The sequence below is a fragment of the Taudactylus pleione genome, unplaced genomic scaffold (assembly GCF_031769625.1).
Source record: "Taudactylus pleione unplaced genomic scaffold, aTauple2 ptg000731l, whole genome shotgun sequence".
Taxonomy (NCBI): domain Eukaryota; kingdom Metazoa; phylum Chordata; class Amphibia; order Anura; family Myobatrachidae; genus Taudactylus; species Taudactylus pleione.
The window spans coordinates 2433673-2455539 of NW_028285133.1; the positions used below are offsets into that span (position 1 = coordinate 2433673).

A 21867-nucleotide genomic window follows, 5' to 3' on the forward strand; every position below is an offset into this window, starting at 1 on the left:
GGCTTGGCCGTCGTTACTCTGGTCTCGTGCATGCGCACGATGGAGCCGCCTCCGTCGTGCGCATGCGCACTTGGGCAACATCGACCTGCTTGCGAGCGCTCAGCGCTCGCGAGCGGGTCTGAATCAGGCCCTATATTTTCAGACCAATGATAGTCCGCCTGGTCCGATGAGTGTTGTGCAGCAATCATCATATCAGGATCCCTTGCCACTGGTTTTAGCTCGACTCTAGTCGAACGGTGAGAACTGGCTTTTTGGCCCATTTATCATTTAGGGTGGTATTCAATTGATTTTGCGGCCCGGATCTACCGTCTAAAGTGACAGGAGATCGCGGGGTGCTATTCAATTGATGCCCATTTTCGTGCTGATCGCGCCCGTAGTGGTCGGGTTTAGCCGTGCAATACTGCTGCATCCGACCAAAGTGCTGGGCACGATGGTGAAAAGTGCTGTTTTGGCACCTAAACAGGTCACTTTTCCCCCATTTCAGCTCGCACCCCCCCCCCCCCCCCCACCCTGGGGCTGGCAGCTGATCGCGCCCGACAGGAGCAACAATTGAACAGCTCCTGCCAGGCGCGTAAGGGGGCAAACAATTAATTGAATTCCGCCCCTAGTGTGTACCCAGTTTTAGTCATGTTGTGGGCCGGACATATATATCCATGAAACTGCAGCCTATTAGTTCATGCGTCTCACTGAGGCATGAGGCACAGCGTGCGATGATGTCACTTGATAAGCAGTGCTCTCATGGACACCTGGCTGCCTCCGCTTCAGAGTGTTTTTAAATTGTATATCATTATATTTTAAGGTCGTATCGCAGAGACTGAGCACTGTTGATCTTTCGTGTCAAAGCCTAGAGGAGATTCCTGAGCACCTGATATACTGCCAAGACGTCACCTCTCTGAATCTCCGCAACAATTTCATGCATCTGCAGAGCACGGCAGGAGTGAGCAGGCTGTGCAGGTCTGTCTTGCTCTGGTTTGTGCAGACTCCCCTTACGATGATTGGGGGTGGCCAATGCTGGTCTCCTGATTGATGTGACGTTGGCCTTCTTTAGCTGATTTTGCCTTTTTGTTGCTCTTCAGGTTTTCACAGCTGAATATTCTCAACCTGTCGCAGAACAAGCTGGGAGAATTCCCCCTCCATCTATGCGAGATTTCCACCCTCACAGAGCTGAACTTGTCCTGCAATGGGATAGCGCAGTTACCGCCGCAAATCGGTCAATTGCTCTGGTTAGTTCTGGCTTAAATAAAATAATAAAGGGATACCCACTTGGCACCTGCTGAGCTGAGATCTTGATCATTCTCAGGATACTTACCAGTTTTTAATTGAATAAAGTAATGTGGAGATGTCCAATATTCTTTTACTAGAGCTTGTTAGTCGGTAAAGCAGAATGTACTTCAACAAGGGCAGTGTATCAGCGGGGGAGTTGTATCAAACCTTTTAAAGAGGACAATTGGAGGTGTTAACCATCGCAACCAATCCGGGATGTAGTCGGCCTCCCGGTGCACACAAACCTGGCGCCAGAATCCCGACGGGAGGCAGAATTAGGGTTAGGCACTAGGGGGAATATTAGGGATCAGCTTTGGGGGGAGGGGATAGGGCTAGGCTACAGGAAAGGTGGGTTAGGGGAAGGGTTAGATTACTTGCCTGCATGCGACAAGATTTCCAATGTTCGGGATTCTGGCGCCGGGATCCCTGACCACCGAGATTGTGTGCATCGGGATCGCGTACCCAACACCAAGCAATCCGCCTCTAGCTATGATTTATAATACATTCTATGATGTGATAACTAGTATCTGATTGGTTGCTATGAGAAAATCCTTTACTTGTTCTCTGTAGAAGGTTTGATATCTCTTCCCCAGGGCAGTAACAATACATTTTACTTAACAGTCCAAGAGATGTCATTTATATTACCCCTGACTTTGAACAGGGTAAAACTTCCTTTTCATTGGTTGTGACCTGCGTGATCTTTCCTCACTTCTAGTCTGCAAACACTAAATCTGGATGGGAATTCCTTGGTCTCATTACCCCAAGAGCTCGGATCTCTGCAGCAGCTCTCCCAGCTCGGACTTTCTTTCAATGACCTGAGCAGTGTTCCCAAGGCGTTTGAGAAACTAGTCTCGGTGGAGAAGTTGTGCATGGCAGGAAACCAGATGGAGTGTCTGAATCTGCAGACCCTAAGCAACATGCCACACTTGAAGGTCATAGACCTGAGGTAAGCTGAGAGAACCACTGAGCTTTACCGTAGGAGGGGGAAGGTCGGGGCTCAGGTTCTAAAGTGCTCCATTACTGGTTGTGCAGATGACATTTGGGAAAGTTGTACCTGCAGATATTTTTTAAATAATGTAAAGTTGGCCACACATGGGCCGATCAGCAGAGAATAACCAAATAATCAGCGGGTGGCCATATTGGGCACATCAAGCCACTCGGAGAGCTTTTCAAACAACCAGATCTTATGGGGGCTCACAAGCAGCAGATTACCTGTATGGTTGTTGTCATCTAACAAAAAGATTTTCAAGAAGATGAAACTGATTCGACTGATTTTGTTTTAAATCTTACTCCAGCATCTTACATGGGATGCTGTCAGAATCCCGATGACTGGGATTCCGGCGTTCAGAATGCTGACGCCAGAATCCCGGCACTTGTCAGAATACCGGTGCTGGGATCCCGAAGGTAAGTACTGGTGTTAGTGGGAGGGTTAGGAACTTTGGGGGGGGGGGGGGAGTTAGGTTTAGAAGTGGAGAGGCTTAGGGGTTTGGCTTACTTACCTCTAGGATTGTAACCTGATCGGGTTGCCGGCGTCGGGATTCTAACCGCCGGGATTGCGTACCCATCCCTTATGCACACTTTGTAGCCATTCAGTAGCTGATATTGCTGTGTGTGTGGCCAGCATAAAGGAATTAAATATGCTCGGGATGAACACAAGTTTGTCCCTTTAAATAATCAGATAAAAAGTTAAATGTCTCGATTAGATAAACCAGACTCTTTCTATATATGTTCTTGATCAGAGGAAGCCACAGATTACCCAAACAAGTTCTAGACTGTACATTTTCCTTGGGTAAACCTTGCAGGTGAGTTGGTAATAAAATAGTTTTCTAGTAGACCAGAATAGATGGATCCCGCTAGGTGTACCGCTCTGCTCTCAAGTTTAAGTGGGATCTGGGCAGCACTGTGGGGTAGTGGTTAGCATTGCTGTCTCACATCACTGAGGTTGACCAAGGGCCCTATCTTTATGGGGTTTGTATGTTCTCCCCATGTTTGTGTGGGTTTCCCCCGGGTACTCCGGTTTTATCCCACAATCCACAAACACTGGTAGGTTAATTGGATGCTGACAAAAATGAACCATAGTGTATGTGTGCCCATGTGATAGGGAATATAGATTGTAAGTTCCGCTGTGGCAGGGACTGACGTGGATGACTCAGTTATTCTCTGTAAAGTTCTGCGGGATATGTCTGCACTATATAAATAACTGTTAAGAAATAAAGTATTAAAAGACTAATTGGACGTCATGGGTCCCAGCTATTAAGCCAGGATGTAGTTGACATCCAGGCTGTCGGATACCAGCCCCAGGATCCCTATCTCCGGGATCCTCTCTGTAAGTGTTATGGTTAGGTACTAAGGGGAGGGTTAGGGTTAGGCTGCGGTGTTAGGTTTGGCTGCGGGAAAGGGGGGTTAGGGTTAGGCTACTTACCTTTGGGCGTCCGGCATCCCGTACACAACCCATTAAGCCTGAACATTGAACCCAGCGCCGATTATATGGCAGTCAGTTTAAAGGTCCAGATCCTAATGTGTGCGTTTATCTTTAGTAGATACCACACAAATTGCTAATATTCCTATTCATCAAAGATAATGTGGCTATCTTGGATCATAACTCGTCCATGCCAGACTGCGATAACATCACATTGCAGCTGTTAATAACTGTAATACCTACAGCTTCTCTCCTTCATTGTTCTTCCGCTATTAAATCAGCCTCAGACACAGATCCCACTCTCCATAATACACCCAGCATCACCATAATACACCCAGCATAATACACCCAGCATCACCATAATACACCCAGCATCCATAATACACCCAGCATAATACACCCAGCATCACCTGTCCAACACTTCCCATATGCAGCAGCTTAGTGCTTAATTTTCTCTTATTCAAAATAAACTAACATAATGGAACGAGTAACGTAATTATACCAAAATGTAATTTAATAAAAAAAGGAAACAAAAATACATATTATTATTAATAATAATATTTAAAATAACAAAAAAACTACTGATCAACTTTGTTTTTGAATGTTCGTGATACTTCTCTGTGACTTTTAATATGCTTAGACTTAACAATAGAAGGTGCACTATGCCATATATGCATATACCTTTGTTATTATCCTTTATATGATGCCACAAGGGATCCTCGGCACCTTACAAGGTACAGAAACAATATGAACAAAACAAGAAATAAGTGACTTACAGTACAAAACATTGCAGGACATGGACAAGGTGTATAAACACTGCTGCATTAGCAGCCATAATACCCAAATAAGAAGCAGACCAGCAGAACCCAAGGGCTTGGGTGCCTTTGTAGGCAGTGGGGAGGAGATAATGGTATGAGTCAGGGAAGAAAAAACACATGGGGGCCCTGCTCGTGAGAGCTTACAGTCTGGGTGACACAGAGGGTAGAGACAGTGACCCAGGAGCATGTAGCACTGGGTTTGGATGAGAGCTGGAAGACTTTGATGGATCTTGAGAGCTTGTTTGAAATTTTGTAGAGAGGTGGAGAGTCTGCTAGGGAGAGGGTGAGAGTTCCAGTGGTAGGGAGCAGCGCAGGCAAAATCTTGGAGGTGGAAGTGGGAGGAGTAATCAGTTGGGACAAGAGGCGGTGTTCATTTGTGGAGTGGAGAGGACGGGTTGGAGTGTGGAGGGAGATTATGTCAAAGATGTAAATGGGAAGAGGGTTGGGTCAGAGCTTTGTAAGTGAGTGTGAGAAGCTTGAATTGGGTTCTGAAGGGAAGGGGGGAGCCAGTGTAGGGTTTGTAGAGATTGGTGGCAGACGTAGTACATTTGGAGAGAGAGATCAGCTTGTAGTCGAGAGAGGTGGTAAACAGGGAGGCCAGCTAAGGGCAGGTTACAGTAGTCCTATCTGGAGATGGGCATTGAGCAGTGATCTTACCTTGGTTGCATCAGCCAGCCTCAGGCACTTCTCATATAGGTAGGGATGATCTGAGGACATTATTTAATTATAGTACTTTTGGGGCCTAGCTTATTATTGACTAAATGCCATTCTCTATCTTCTGCATAGGATGAATTGTCTTAGGAGAGTGAGTGGCAGCTTGGATGGGATAAACCGCATCACTCACCTAGATGTACGAGATAATCAGCTGGCAGAACTGGACCTCAGCTGCTTGGGAAGCTTAGAGCAACTGCACTGCGAACGCAACCAGCTGAACGAACTGACGCTCTGCGCAATCTCCCTGCAAGCAGTTTATGCCAATTCCAACCGTATGTTGTGCTATTGTCTTAGGCTTGCGGTGCCCCCTATTATTGTCACTTTGCCTGACTCACGCTATTTCTTTGCAGGACTGACATCAATGAATGTATACCTAGTTCCTGCTGTGCTGGCCACTCTAGACTTGTCCAGGTAAGTGTTATGCGTATTCTCAGTCTGGCGAGGACACTGCTGCTTGTGATACTGTTTGGCTAATGCAGGCTGTTCCTGACACAGGAACTGCTTAACGGCCATCCCGGACTGGGTATGTGAAGCCAAGAAGCTGGAAGCTCTAGATCTTAGTTGGAACCTATTGACGGAGTTGCCATTAAGGTAATTCTGGAAATTTAAAATAGTTTCAGAATAAAATATGAGCTTCTATTGCTGAAGTTGCTCTCTTGTCATAGGATCATGGCCTGTCCCAATCTGAGAAAGCTGCTCCTTGGACATAACCAGCTGAAGTTCCTGCCTTGTCCCCTGGACTCCATCCCTCTAGAGACGCTTGATGTGCAGCACAATTTGCTCAGGCACCTTCCTGACATTCTATTCACTGTAGCTTTAAAGTAAGTGTCCAAACAGATGGCCGACAGGCGTGAGCTCAGTGACTGAGCACCAGCACATAACTTCAACAGTACGTTTCACTTTAACATGTGTTTTTTTTTTTTTAAAACATCTGAAACATTTTAAAACACAAAAGTATTTGACTGCAAAAAGTAGATGTATACAAGCAAAACCCACTTGTGTCAACAGATGTCTAATATAGCACATAATCAATCTATTTTGTATATAGCAGGAATTATCGGTCTACTTTCCTATCGTTCCTTCATGTCCTCTCTCTCTTCCACTCCATAAAGCTCTATTTCTTGTGTATCTTCTTCTCTTCATATCTGCACCTCGACTTGTTTATATGGATGTCTCTCTCTGTTTATCTGTCTTTTTGTAACGTGTTAGAAACCTGCAAGCATCTAGCAGCTTGGAATATTGATTTCTGTGTGTGTATATTTATGTGTGTGTGTGTGTGTGTGTGTGTGGTGTATATGTATATGTATGTATGTATGTATGTGTATATATATATATATATATTTATATTTATATATATACTGTCTGTATGTATATTTTTTTATTTACATGCATTACATCCTTTTCTTGTTGTCTATTGGGCTGTTGCTTCACATTCTGGGCCAGGATGGAATTGACTGTAGAACATATCCCACATTCAGAGCAAGCTGCAGTGTATAAAGCCAGGATGGATATGGACTGACAGACCCTTATAATCAGAGCAGACTGTAGTATAATAAAGCCAGGGTTTCTATGGACTGCAGAAAAGACCCTTACAATCAGAGCAAGCTGCAGTACATAGAGCCAGGATGGCTATGGGCTGCAGAACAGATCCCACATTCAGAGCAAGCTGCAGTACATAAAGCCAGGATGGCTATGGGCTGCAGAACAGATCCCACATTCAGAGCAAGCTGCAGTACATAAAGCTAGGGTGGCTATGGGCTGCAGAACAATGCAGTATCTGCTGTGTCTGACCTGACCCTCCCTAACCCCAAAGTACTGCACCCAATCCACCTCTGCATAACCACTACTTAGGGCACATTCTCCTCTCTATAGTACTACATGTCTGAAAGCTTGTTCTCTGCTGTGCGTTTGTTGGGCTAGAGGCACAGGCTTCTCGGGTTACTGCCTGCAGTGACAGTGGCTATCCCCAGGAGGCTTATCCCATGTTGGTAGCAGGTAGGAGGAGGTACCAACCACACTACCTCCTCTGCACATACCAGGCCCTCCGCAGCCGCCATGGCTGTGCGGGTACCCCAGTGCATGAGGAGGCTTCTTCCTCAGCCACTTCCCTAATAAAGATATAATATAAAGGAAAATCCTAAAACAAACAGTGGCTGCCATAGAACACAGCAGGCACTTAAATAAAACTGTACTCCCAGGCATCCCCTGGGTCATAGAGAGGGAGGAACTTGGGCTTCTAGAGTTAGACTTAAGTGTCCAAGCTTTTGTCCTGCACTCTCTCCCATGGTAATCCAACTGATGTGCAGAGAGTATGTGTGTGTGTGTATGTATGTGTGTGTGCGCTGTGCAGATGTATATCCTTTGCTGTTTTGTGATTCCCTAAGCTCACATGGATGGCATTTGTCAGTCTCAGGTTTCTCAATGCATCTGCAAATGTCCTGGAGTCCCTGCCATCAATGTGTAGTGGAGAGGAGAGTGGGAGCCAGCTGCATGTCCTCTACCTGACCAACAATAAATTAACAGACCAGTATGTCCCTTTCTTAACCCTGCACACGAACCTCCGGGTCCTACATATGGCATATAACCTGCTGGACACCTTCCCAGCCAGGTGAGATGGTCGGAGCTAGGGTTTCATTGTCTTCATATCAGCTGTGTGTCTAGTGGAGTCGCCTACAACAATCCGGACTATTGTCTTGTAGCAAACTGAACAAACTGGAGAATTTGGAGGAGTTGGACCTTAGTGGAAACCACTTGAAGTCCATCCCAAGCACGGTGTCCTACTGCAAACATCTGCACACCCTCATCGCTCACTCCAACTGCATCAACGTGTTCCCGGAGATTTTCAATCTGCCACATATCCAGGTCTCACCCCATCTAACAGCTATACAATCAGACCTCTCCTAGCTCTCCGCTTCTTGCTCTGATCCCCTATTATCTCTCCTCTTCCCCCTCTCTTACCCCTGCAGGCTGTGGTACAGCTGTAGAGTTGTGTACATGGTGTCATCTCATTGTCACTGACTCGGCCTCTGGCATGAGATGTTGCTGCTCTTTGTTCCTGCAGCTGGTTGACTTGAGCTGTAACAGTCTGATGGAAATCCTGGCGCCCAGCACCCTCCCCCCTGCCCTGCACGAGCTGGACCTGAAAGGGAACCGTGACCTGGTGCTGGATCATCAGCTCCATGACATCTTAAGGTAACAGAACTGTTCACTCACTAAATGCTAGTTATCTTCATTGATGCATTTCTTTTGCCACTGCTTGCTGGTGTTAGTGCAAATTTCTGTCAGACTCCACTGAGTTGGGTGTACCCCTACCCCCCTGCCCCATATGGTGCTCTGTTAGCCCCTTGTGCTTGGCGCAGTGCTAGCCTCAGGTGTTGGCTGCGTTTGGTGCTCTGCTAGCCCCAGGAGTTGGTTGCGTTTAGCACAGTGCTAGCCCCATTCGTCAGCTGTATTTGGCACATTGCTTGCTTCAGGTATCGGCTGCATTTAGCACAGTACCACCTACATGTGTTGACTCTGTTTGGTATACTGCTAGCCCCGTTCATTGGTTGCATTTGGCACAGTGCTTTCTTCAGGTTTTGGCTGCGTTTGGCACAGTACCACCTACATGTGTTGACTGCGTTTGGTATACTGCTAGCCCCAGGTATTGGTTGCATTTGGTGCCCATTTGTTGGTTGCATTTGGTGCAGTGCTAGCCCCAGGTGTTGGTTGCATTTGGTGTCCATGTGTTGGTTGCATTTGGTGCACTGCTATCCCCAGGTGTTGGTTGCATTTGGTGCATTGCTAGCCCCAGGTGTTGGTTGCATTTGGTGTTCATGTGTTGGTTGCATTTGGTGCAGTGCTAGCTCCATGTGTTGGTTGCATTTGGTGCAGAGCTAGCTCCAGGCGTTGGCTGCTTTTAGCAAACTGCTGGCCTCAGGTCTCGGCTGCTTTTGGCACACCGCTAGCTCCAGCATCTGTTACGTTTGGCGCACTGCTTCCCTATTTCGGTTTGATGATCTAGTGCATTAGCTATCTACCCACCAGCTGCTCGATTAGTCATGAATAATTTTTCCAGATCACAATTTAGAAACCATCCTCATTCACACTTGTTTAACCCCTCTTTACTTGCTAACACGTCTAATATTTCTGAATGCAAATTATATTATGTGCGTGAATTGAAAGCCTCAAAATGGCTCCTGTTCTCTCCATGTAGTCATATCCCCATACTGAAAATCGACCGCAAAGCTTTGCCGAATGCGGAGCTGACCGCGCCGTCCATTCCCTGGAATCATGGCTTAGCTGAGATGTCTGGCCAGAGGAACAAGTGAGTATCATTACCATCCGTGAAGAGAGCAGATTATTTTAGTAATTGGAGTAACGTTGGCATGTCTGCCATCCCTGCAGACTGTGTGTTTCTTCGCTGGCCATGACTGATTTCGCTGATGGGGTGGAGGCTTTGTATGGCATGTTTGATGGAGACAGGAACGAGGAGGTGCAGCGCTTGCTGCAATGCACCATGGGAGACGTTCTTCTTGAAGAGTTGCAGCAGTCAAGCTGTGATAGGACCTTCATGTGCCACACGTTCCTCGTGTCACACAGGTCTGCTGCTTTTTCCCTTCTCTAAAAAAAACATCCTTTAAATGTATAATTACAGCAAACTAATTCATTTTAAGAAATACGAACAGATTTATTGCTATAAAGTGCACATGGGGGAGGGAATTCATCTTGTGGGCGTAGCCAATATCGATGAGAAGGCAGCCAATGTGTCCACCAGGAACTAGTAGTAGCACAACTGAGGCCGGAAGTATGGTGTCCACAAGAGGATGACATTTTTTATAGTTATGTAAAATCAAATATGCAAGTCATGTATCATTATATTGTGACGTGGGTCGTCCTTTTCAATGATGAACCTGCCCCTTCATGTTTTACAAAGTAATAAAGCCACCTACAGGCTGTTAGAAGTTACTGCGCCTTAGTGAAACCAAAGTTTCTGTAATAACTTTACAAATGGTCCCATTAGGTGCAGTTGGTGCATCTAGGCGTTGATCATTAAAGTTATTTCAAATACTTTGCACTCTGAAAGGGTGAAACAATCTGAGCCGCTGCACGCTGCCAATGGTGGCAGTTTATAACTATGATCATTGGAATATTCAGCTCCGTCAGATGATTATTGTTGCTTTTTCCATTAGGAAGCTTGGCACGGCAGGTCAAAAACTGGGTTCTTCTGCCCTTTTGTGCTCTATTGGACATAGTGTATCCGACCACAACAACAGCTTCTCTTTAACTGTGGCCAACGTGGGTACTTGTCAGGCTGTTTTATGCCGGAATGGGCAGCCTCTGGCTCTATCCCGAGTGTTCACCTTGGATCACTGCCCTGAAGACCTTTTAAGGATCAAGGAACAAAAGGCAATTATCACTGAAGTAAGTGGCCATTCTTTTATTGGTCTTTTAAACTTCTGTTTCTTCCATTTTACAAATGTGTTACAATTCTACTCATTACAGATAACGTTTGGTTCACTGTAACACAATTGTCCCAAGCTACCTCCGTCTCCAGTGAGTTTCCCGAAGTTGCCAGGATATGATATATAGACATGTTTGCTACAAGTCTAATTTCTAATGCAGTCAGACCTTGCGATTTCTAGCAAACTGCACACACGTTGTGGCCTGCATACGCAGCTCAAAGCATTTGTGAGGGATTCACAGATGTAGGCATCTGTCACTTCTCACTTATGGCTGAAATGGGCTTGACTGGGTTCCGCAGGTAGGAGAGGCGTCTCGCTGGCTATTCTGAGCTGAGCGCATGGAGAGTGGGAGCCCCTGCAACAAGAGAGGGGGTGGTGCAATTGCAGATAATAGTGATGAGACACAAGTGGAGGGCTGGGGGCATTGTGGTTGCACTGAATCGGGCGACTGAGAATGCAGGTGGGTGTTCGCGTGTATTTCAGATCCCTCAAAAGATGAAATTGCGACCGCTTTACGCTTGACTGAGAGTCGCGCCCTTAGTGGATGTGAAGCGTGATTTGATTAGAAAAAAAATAAAAATGACATACATAATAAAATTCATTGCCCCTGATGATATTACAGGTGTAATTCACAGTTCCACAAATAAATGCAATGTGAAAAACAGAAAGAAATGTAGAATACTGCCTCACTGGTCCTTTAAAATGTCTGCATATATATCTTTCTTTCCTCTCTCTTTCTTCTTTAAAACAACCGATTCCAAGAAACTATGCGTATAATGGAGAATAGCAGGTTACACCCTCTTCTGAACGCTGAGACAAACTTGATCCAAACAGCCTCAGGGAAACAAAAAATAAAAAATACTGCTGCCATAATGTTCTAAGTTTTAAATGGTAAAATCCATGATTAAGTGGCAGTAAAACATATAGACAAACGATGAGGTAATTGCCTATATATATATATATATATATATATATATATATATATATATATATATATATATATATATAATCTCCGCATACAGTATAGTAGGTCTTTTGTTGCAATGATGTTTTGATAAGACGGCACGTCAAACCTTTTTCTTATAGCATTAATACAGCCATAAGGCTTCGGCCACAGGAACACATAATCTCCACTCAACCAACGCGTTTCATTCAGTCCCATATGGATCTTGTGATTTAGTATATCACCCCTCTATCTCTCTCTCTAATGTAAAAAGTCATTTTCCCTGACTATTGGCATAATAACCGCTCCAGAAAATCACTATTAAATCTACTCGTAGTTTAATGTGTACTGTTCTGAGCGATTGGCGCTTGCAGCCTTCTAGGTAATGTTGTTGTGATTCTTCTGTTGCAGGATAACAAGGTTAATGGTGTAACCTGTTGTACACGTATGCTGGGCTCCTCATATCTCCACCCCTCGGTGCTTCCAGAGCCTCATATCACTACAATACCACTGACTGTGCAGGATGAGCTGATAATCCTGGGGAACAAAGGATTGTGGGAGTATGTGCCGGCGGACGAAGCTGTGCAGACCATTCGTCACTTGCCTGATCCACTGGCGGCTGCTAAGAAACTCTGCACTTTGGCACAAAGCTATGGCTGCCAGGATAATATAGCCGCCCTGGTGGTGTGTCTCAGTATTGGGGAGGACACTTGTACTTGTGAAATGCATACGCTGACATTGCCTAGTCCATCCGGATTAACCTCCGCAGCTGCAACAAAAGAATCTCCCGGCTCGGTCACTCCGTCTTCCAGCAGCGGCATTGCCTCAGAGTTCAGCAGCGAGATGTCCGTGTCTGAGGTGAGCAGTGAAGTCGGCTCCACTGCCTCCGATGAACACGCTTTGGCTGGGTTAGAAGGTGGCCTCATCCTCAGGCCTGAGCGGAGATGCAGCCTACATCCTGTTCCCTCAGCCAGCACATTTCAAAGGCAGCCATCTTGTGCCACTTTCTCCAGCAACCAGTCAGAAAATGGCCTGGATAGCGATGATGAGCTTCAGGCTGAAGGCCTCAATACTGGCAGCAGGGTAGAAGTGGAGGTAGACATACACTGCAGCAGGGAGCACTCCCCAGAACCACTTGCATTTAGCACTTTTCAGGGTCTGGAGGAAGATTTTAGTGGAATTTCAATGCAGGTGGTACAAAACAATCCCACAGCAAGCCAAGAGAAGGACGACCTGCCTTCTTCATCTACCGGGCCATGTTTGTATAAGAAGAAACACTCCAATGGTTCTGTTGTGCCACTGGAAGAAATTCTTAACCTAATTGAGGTGGCCTCCGAGGCCCCTAAGAAGAAAACAGGCTATTTCTCTGCCCCTTCCCAGATGGATCTGGAGGATCGTTTTGTAGTTCCGCCAGATTTGGAGGACGAGGTTCGAGCGCAGTTGAATGACCTAGAATCTGGATCTGAAGATAAATCTGATGCTCCCGAAGAGTTTGACACTGCTTTGTGACCTGGATCCTAAAACCCAGGGATCATGTCTCCTCAAGCTCCTGAAATTGCACATTTTGTAACCAGACGCTTGCCAGCTGGTTACATTTCTTTATGTTGAACATTAGAAAAGAGTTGTTTTGTTTTTCCTCCTCCTTCTGAGCCGATGATAACAATCCCTCCTTTTTTTTTTTTTTTTTTTACTTGTGACAAGTGACACATGAGTTCACTAGTCACAGCATACCTCTTAAATACTTTCCTTTTTAAAGCCAAATGTTTATTTTGTTCCTTTTTTTTTTATTTTTTTTTATTTAATGCATTTTTAATTCCTGGTTGTTGAGCCAATGAACAAATGTGAATTTTAATCCAAATATTTATATTTTTTTAACAATTGATCCTACTGAAGGTATGACCCACTTCTCCATATCTTGGTCCCTTGGTAGTAGCATATGAACATAGTGCTTTAATATGCTAGGCCTGTCTTTACTGATTCTGAAAGTAAGATACTCTGTGAATGTGTCAGCTACAATTTTATCAGGATCTAATTCATTTTGTATCCTTTCCAGAAATGACAGTGGAATGGGCCATCTTGCTTTTTTTTTTTTTGTTTTACCACCACTATAGCATTTATTAAAGGAATTATGGATCTTTGGAACAAACACATGCATGGTTTATTGTAATGCAAGACCCAGGCGTGCATGCTCCAGAAATGGACTTGCTTATTTGCCATTAGGGCGTCCCTTATTTCTTCCTATCCATTCTCAGTGTTTTAATGTTTCCGCCTCTATAACTGAATACCCATATCCTGATGCAATAAGGGAAACAAACAATCGGTCTATATGTGGGATCTGGTTTAAGCACTGGCACTTGACATCTCTGTACACCCAGGAGGTGATGCATGGAATTAAAAGTCACCATGTAAATGGCAAACCAAGTGGCATATTTATAATTCGCCCATTATAATCTAATCATTTAGAAAAGGTTAAGTCATGGTGGTAGGTGCCCGTTGAGGTAAAAGTCATTCATTAGTTTTGAATTAAGGATATTTGTGAGACATTAAACCGATTTTCCACTTTACTAAATACTCTGCTTTTCCTGTAATAAAATTTTTTGGTGGAGGTCACAGTTCCGAAACTCCCACCATTCATCGTATTCAGCAGGGTCCCTGGTACGTACTTATAGCTGGGACCTACTGCCACTAACTTTTGGCGCTGCAAGCCGAAAACCACACTCGTTCATGGCCAAAGTCAATTCGCTTGTTAATTAAAGCCTTCTTACATTTATTTTCATTTACGGTGTTATGTAAAGTGGTTTCTGAGTAGTTCAGCTGTAACTTACCAGGAAATAGACAAGGAGTCACCTTTCTGTACATAGGCCTTCATCTCTAGGATATAAATAATATGTATATTTTATTTTCTTTAAATTGATGGATTGAAATCTGTGAACATCCGTTGTATACCTAAACAGTTGTGCTAAAGTTAAGTTGTTGGGTGGGAGTGGGGGAAGGATGGCCCAGTTAACGCAGCTTTCTCTGAGAAATATGATCGAAGACTTGTGTTGTATTTGTGACAGACAAGGCTCTAATGGACTGTGGACACAGATCCTGATAAATGTCTCCAGAGAAGTGACCCAGTTTTATGACCAGTGGGCATGAGCCAATTTGTTTTATTATGCACTTTGAACTTTGCTCTCTTTACTTGGTACCATGAAGGAAGCTCAGATTGGTCCAGGAAGAGAAAACTGTTTACTTTTTCCAGTGGGTGAGGCAGGAGCCTGGTCCACAAATGATATTGCTATGAATTTCTCCTAGTTGCACTAAATGCTTTATACGTTCTGCTGTATGACGCTGCAGCTCTTTACTGGTTGTTGTATATATATATTCCAGCTTCACAAATAGGCATTTGTTTGTGGGTGATCTGTGTAGAATACACGACATGCAGAAACTAACAGGTTGTACCATAGACCCCAGTTGGTTAAACTACATTTCCCCCGAGACCTGGTGAGCTCAGTGCTAACTTGTCAGGGGCCAGCTATCCTCATCTGTATTTGCGAAAGCCGCGGTTTTGGCTACACAGGTATTGCTACTTGTATCTTCAGCCCGTTGCTGGCATTCAAGGTTAAAAGGAACGCCATGCCATTTCACCATGATCCACAAAACAATGTCTTCGATATAGGAGATGGAGTAGTGTCATGGGTACTTTTGATGTTCAGCCGCCAGGAAAGTGGAGTTGCAATAGAAAAGTATGTTTGAAGTGATTTCGCTCTTCAGTAATCCATACAGAACATAAATTATCCATCTGTAAACTACATATGCGTTTGTTTTACAGCCCTGGTGGACCAGTAAAGGCCATAGCTGCTTAATTATTATTTTGTTGATTCAGACAATTTGGGAAAGATGGCAAGCGAGTCTCAACATGACTATAGATTACTTGGTGGAGGCAGCCATTTCTGGGGGAGAAACAATTTGGGGTAATTCTAAAGGTATCTTTAGTAAAGTACCATGCATGGAGAGCAGGGGCATAGCTGAACTGGGGAAACCGGGTAAAGGACATTTGTCTTATGCCAGGTCAGAGCTGGCACATAGCAAGCATAAAGTGCTCTGTTTGGGACATTTAGTAAAGGGCCTGTGCGCTTTTTATAAACATTGTCTATTCATTTCCTGCTCTAGTGTTGTACAGCTTTTCTGTGCAAGATTGTTTTTTTTTTTTTAATGAATGTGACCCTAATATTCTTGAATATGTTGCTTGTCAATTTATAAGGAACTAGTGGCACGAGGCACTAAAAACCAGCCTATCCATTCACTAGATACATTAGGGGATGAGGCACATTGTCTCTTGTGCCTCGTTGAATACATTAGTACTTAGCGAATTGATACCCTGCCCTTTCGTGAACATTGGTTCGGCTAAAACAATGGCTGCATCCACAAATTGTTCTATAAGTACTGCTTGTGGACCCATATAGTGTGCTAAAGCCTTGGCATGTAAATATATTGGTTTATGTACTGTAGGTGGACAATCCTTACACTTCTGTGTTCTGGTAACGTAGCCCTGGGTTCGTACAGTTCTGGTATGGGGGAAACAGCCAAAATAGACTTAAAGTTTTGGCCCCCGGGTTCATCAGACAGCAATAATATCTGGCTACTTATTTTCTTTCATTTGTGAAACCGTCTGCTGAAAGATGTCTATGCAAAGACCTATATTGGCATTGGTGTATATAGGTTTTGACCTGTATTAAAAAGATGAAAAAATAAAAACACTTAATCTGATCTATTTTGGTAACTTTAGGCTATTCATTTGACGAATGACCCTCTAGACTTTACCAAACTGTCGCCCCACCACCACCTTTTTCATTACTTGACGTGATTAGTTTATTTTGTATGTACTAGATTCTACTGTGTTCTCTTTACACGTTGCTGAGCAGGTTTTTTCCGAAAATAGTAATAAGTACAGTTGCTATTGTTACACCAAACTTCCTAAAAGTCTCACATTCCCAGAGAGCATGGAGATTGTCACACAATATCAGTTTTCAGCCCTTTGTTCTGCAAGCTCTGTAGAGAGGTGAAGGATGTACATGTGGATCAAAGCTTGTTGCTTGTACTATGGGAAATCTCATATAACAAGTGTGGGAGGACAGTGGCTTGGGATGTTTTAATAAAAGCAGTATGAAATTTGATAGCAGAGGTTTTTGGGACTCTGTGTAACCCACTTCAGTATAGGGAACTCTGTACCCACCCCAAATTCTAAAGTAAAAATACCCTTTCCCCAAGTCGCAAAATAGTATTGGTCCTGTGGCCTTACCCCAGGCGATATTTCAGATAGTCACACCACTAGCACCTCTAAATCCAACCTGCTGGAGATGGCAGGATAATCCGCCATTGGTTCTTGACGGCCTCTTGTGTTTTGGATCCGGCAACACACAAGCTGTTGGACTATGACAATGATTCAGAGGCACCAATGGGGGGGCTTCTTGACCCGGTCATTCTGCTTCTTGTGCTCCAGGGGTTTTCCATATAAAAATGTAGGTGAGAGTAGAGGCCTTTCTATCAGTGTTTGTGGACTGTATTATGTGCTCCCTAAATCTCCACTATGGCTAGAGGTTGGATCAGAGGCTTACGGTGGGTACACACTGCAAAGATATATCTGCAGATCGAGTGATCTGCAGATATATTTGTAGATGATGGTCGTTCATATACACTGAATGACTATCATCTTCCAGACAGCCGTGGGTCTCGCCGCGACCCCCTCCCCGTGGTTGTATGTGTATGGGCCCGTACACAATTGTCAATAGACAGATATATCTGCAGACTTCTCTGTCCATCGGCTGTGCTGCACAGCCGACGCGATGTCTGTAAACGACGTCGTTCAGAAATATCGCTGGTACACACTGGCCGACGGGCACCAGATAGATATATTGCCCGATCAATTGGCCAATATATCTATCTATCTATCAGTGTGTACCCAGCATGACCGACAAACAACTTTCAGAAACCTCCCTTTGTAAAACACTTCAACATCAAAATACACGGACTTTATAGTAATCATATTTCTGCCAATACACAGACAAAGGTGGCTTTGTAATCTTATGTCCTGCGTAATTGGTTTACATGGTACATTACAAATATACTGTATACCAGGGATATTCAACATGCGGACCTCCAGCTGCTATGGAATTACACATCCCAGCATGCCCTGCCCCAGGTTTGCTACTAGGGCATGCTGGGATATGTAGTTCCACAGCAGCTAGAGGGTTGCATGTTGGATACCCCTGCTCTATACCTTATTAACACATCTTATGCTCATTTTCCTTTTATCTTCTCTTCTAAAATGACCCTCCGCTATATAACCAGCTATCCCCCAATAATTACCACCTCCTCCAATATGGTCCTAGAAACCCACCAAATATGGGCATCCGCTTCTAATACCAGTCTTCTCCAAGATGGTCAGCCATACCTCTTCCTCAGAAGTCCACCTTCCCTAATTTACTTACCCTATCCCCCTTACCCTTATGGAGGCTACACCCAGAGGTGGTTCATGTTGTCCTTCCCAGGAGCGTGGGCAATAATACAGTCCTTATTTTCATTTTAATCAGAATCCCATGCAAACCGAATGAGAAAGAAAGTGAGGTGCTCCTGGAGTATATTTGCTGTTTGTTACAAATGCTTTGTACACCCTAAAAGAATAATCCTTCCATTCCCTTCTCTAAACACGAGGTCAGTCTTCATCTGATTTTAAAAATATCTGGCAGTTGGCTAGATGGCTGTTGTAGAGGTAATACAGCAAGGTATGAGAAGACAACCTCTTATGCTGCGTACACACGGTACGATAGCAATGATCATTGTCTGATCGTTCTGCATGTGCTGGATCGAGCATGCAGCAGACCCCCACACTACTAGAACGATCCGCAAACAACGATCGCGGGTCCCTATAGTAAACAGGCTAACCTGGTCTATATTGACCAGGTTTGCCTGCTTGCACAGACTACGGTAGTTCGTCGTCAACTACCATACGTGGACGCGCATTGTCCATCGTATGGTCATTAGCAGGGCCCATAAACTGTCAGATTTTAATGATAGGATTGTTATCGTTGAAATCTGACATGTTATCGTACCGTGTGTACGGGCCATTTGGATGCCATGTTCTGCATGTTGCAGTGTTATTAAATGCAGTTGCATCTAAACAAATGGCATATTATTTTAAAACTGGATAAATATAAAACAATTATACATGTCGCACTAAATCATGGCTTCAGCAACACACAGAGGGCCTGATTCAGACCCGGTCGCAAGCGCTGAGCGCTCACAACCGTGTTGATGGTGGCCTAGAGCGCATGGGCACGACGGAGCCAGCTCCGTCGTGCACATGCGCGAGACCCGGATAGCGACGGGCAATCCGTCGCTCCGGGTCTCGCACCAAAGGGGGCGTGCCGTAGTTGAGTGACAGCATGCCCCCTTTGGTGGGCGGGTCGGGGGGTGGCTGCCCAGACGGAGGCGTTCCCATGGGAAAGCCTACCGTTTGGGGGCGGGCCCCACTGACATCACTTGTGTTTGAGCCGAAAGCTCTCTCGGGCTTGCAGCCACGAGACCCTACCACAAGGGTCTCGTCGCAAGCCCGATGGTCGCAATGGTCTCAGCCATGCGAGCGGCCAGGAAGCCGCTCCTTAAAAAAAAAAGACTCCCTGATTCAGAGCGAGCGCTCGGTCAGAGCGTCCGGCTCTGAATCAGGGCCAGAGGTCTGTTCAAATGCACATTTTGTGCTGTCAGTCAATTGGAAGGGATCGGGGGGCATATGTTGAATTATAATCAGCAACAAAATAAGTGTATTGGGGAGCTTTATCGGACCTTCTAAAGACAAGTGGAGGAGTTGTCCATAACCCCCAATCAGATTGTAGCTATCATTTTGTAGACTGTACCAGATAAATGATAGCTAGCATTTCATTGGTTTCTATGGTCACCTCTACAGATGTGATAAATCTCCCATTGTCATTGTGGGGGGTGTTTGTACCTTGCAGATGAATCCACACATGACTACTGTGACACTGTCCCTTAGGGAAAGCCAAAGCAGTGAGATGCCTCTAAAGCCAATATTTGAACACTTTATTTTAGCAAAAGCAATAAACATGTACAGTATAAATATATATGTACAATTTTGGTTTAGTTTAGGCTTTTTTTTTTTTAGCCCAACTGCTTTCACCTAAATGTCATTAATATATCATATCCAACCTATGGTGGTTACTCTTCTGTGAGAATCTCTGAAATTAAAACTGAACCTGATTTATATTGTTTTCTGTGTCTTACTATCGCTCCTAAATACTTGGCCATGCTGTAAAATCAGTGGGTACTCATCCCGCCTCATATATAAACAGCAAGGCTTGAAATGTTTCTAGGTTTGACCGAAATGTTATGTGAAAAAGAAGGCACATTAAGTATTCGATGAAGAGTGTTAAAAATATACTTTTTGAAGAATATATTCCTGCCTTATGTGTGTTTATCCGATAAGGGCGAGGGAGCAGCCAACCTGTTTACTAGGGCCTAGTGCCCTCATTTACCGCTCTGCTCTCCATGGATATAATGCTGCATTCTCACTACCATGATCTCAGCTCACAAACTGCCTGCCTACACTGTGTATAGGCGGCAGGTGTAATAAATGTGAGACCAGGGCTGTATTCTGAAAAACAAGGACTATATGGATTCTCTCTCATAAATCTGTGCCTCTAGGGCTTGTATGTCTCTCTACAAGGCTTAGTCCATAGACCCCTAGATCACAAAGTGGAATGGAGATAAAGTACCAACCAATCAGCTCCTATCATTTTACAGACTTATTTATCACTCAAAACGCTGCGTATGATGAATGGTGATCCAGCCAATCGGCTCCCAACTGTCATTTTTCAAATAGATGACAGGAGCCGATTGGCTGGTGCGCCATTTATCATACACGGCAAGTTTTATCACTCATTTTGAAAAATGACAGGAGCTGATTGATTGGTACTTTATATCTCTCCCAGGCTTAGTATATAGACTTCCTAAAACAGTGCTATTCTATATCATATACCTCAATGGCAATACAATACTTCTGCATGGATCATTTGTAGAATGTAAACATGGTCCTGAGCAGATTGCTCCATAATATGCAGTTATGGCAATTAAGAAAAGGGTTAAAAACATAACGGGCCTACTGCATACTATTAAAATAATGTCTTGCGTTGCCATTTATAAATGGCTATACATATTAAATGAGCTACAATTAGTATTAATGCAAAAAGCTTTTTTTTTTTTTTTGCATCCAGTATAGAATGGGCAGCTGATATTATATGAGTACGTTATTACAGGTCACTGCAGTAGAGCTCTCCTTTCTCTGTATGCACGCACAGCTAGCACAACACTGGCCGCATATAATATAATCAGTAAGATGGCAAAGGTTGCCGCACCTCCGTCTGTCCCCGCTAGGTCACAGTTCATCCAGGTCAGGCCATTCCTGGCGTACAGCCTTTCCCGCTTCTTGCACACATCTGTGGAATTAATTTGGAGGGCGAAGTGTAGAAACACCCCCACAGCGACTCCATAACCCACGGAAGCCACCGAGCTGAAAGCAGCCTCAAAGAGGAGCCACCTGTCCGAGAGACTCAGCAGGTGCTTAGCGCCGGCCGCCAGCATGGCAACCGTCGTGGTCCCCATCAGCAATGATACGGTCAGACCCCCATAGATCAAGGGAGACCGCAGCAGTGTGAATTCCTGGTCCAACTGACGCACTTGCTGCAGCTCCTGCCCCTCAAATGGGTAATAACCGCCTCCAAAGCCACCGCTTGCCATGCCAGCGCTGAACCCAGAAAGGACAAAGTAAGAGGAGATTATACAAATCAGAACCAGAGCGTTGAGGATCACCTCCAACATCTGCAGAATACCTGGGAGGGAGAGAGAGAGAGAAGGCTAAGAACCCACTTTCCATGTCCTTCAACAAGATGCCCCATGATCTGGCCTGTATACAAACATCTTGCAGGACACTAGCATAAAAATAATCAGTAGGTATTTTGTAGAGAAAGGAAAATGCTGGATGCTCTGCACAGTCTTCCCCTAACCCAGAGGTTCCCAAACGCGGACCTCAAGGCTCCCCAACAGTTCAGGTGTTAGAGATATCCATGCTTGAGCACAGGTGGTTCAATCAAATTGACTGAGGTACTAATTCACCTGTGGTCAAGCATGGATATTCTTAAAACCTAGACTGTTAGGGTGCCTTGAGGACAGAGTTTTGGGAACCTCTGCCCTAACCTTAAACTTCTACACACA

The 21867-nt window shown here is 44.7% G+C and overlaps 2 protein-coding genes across 2 annotated transcripts in view; one reads left to right on the forward strand and one right to left on the reverse strand.

The window, feature by feature from the left end:
• Nucleotides 1-19861, forward strand: part of PHLPP2 (PH domain and leucine rich repeat protein phosphatase 2) — a 37424-nt gene extending 17563 nt beyond the window's left edge. Inside the window, exons 6-19 of the mRNA XM_088457007.1 lie at nucleotides 800-954; nucleotides 1077-1223; nucleotides 1979-2209; nucleotides 5287-5486; nucleotides 5565-5625; nucleotides 5710-5805; nucleotides 5880-6035; nucleotides 7622-7822; nucleotides 7914-8076; nucleotides 8276-8406; nucleotides 9410-9520; nucleotides 9601-9795; nucleotides 10386-10617; nucleotides 12013-19861. Coding sequence (XP_088313133.1) covers nucleotides 800-954; nucleotides 1077-1223; nucleotides 1979-2209; nucleotides 5287-5486; nucleotides 5565-5625; nucleotides 5710-5805; nucleotides 5880-6035; nucleotides 7622-7822; nucleotides 7914-8076; nucleotides 8276-8406; nucleotides 9410-9520; nucleotides 9601-9795; nucleotides 10386-10617; nucleotides 12013-13110 — 3177 coding nt within the window. The 3' untranslated portion in view covers nucleotides 13111-19861. The remainder of the gene's footprint in view (nucleotides 1-799; nucleotides 955-1076; nucleotides 1224-1978; nucleotides 2210-5286; nucleotides 5487-5564; nucleotides 5626-5709; nucleotides 5806-5879; nucleotides 6036-7621; nucleotides 7823-7913; nucleotides 8077-8275; nucleotides 8407-9409; nucleotides 9521-9600; nucleotides 9796-10385; nucleotides 10618-12012) is intronic.
• Nucleotides 19527-21867, reverse strand: part of MARVELD3 (MARVEL domain containing 3) — a 31838-nt gene continuing 29497 nt past the window's right edge. The window contains exon 4 of the mRNA XM_088457013.1: nucleotides 19527-21485. Coding sequence (XP_088313139.1) covers nucleotides 20914-21485 — 572 coding nt within the window. The 3' untranslated portion in view covers nucleotides 19527-20913. The remainder of the gene's footprint in view (nucleotides 21486-21867) is intronic.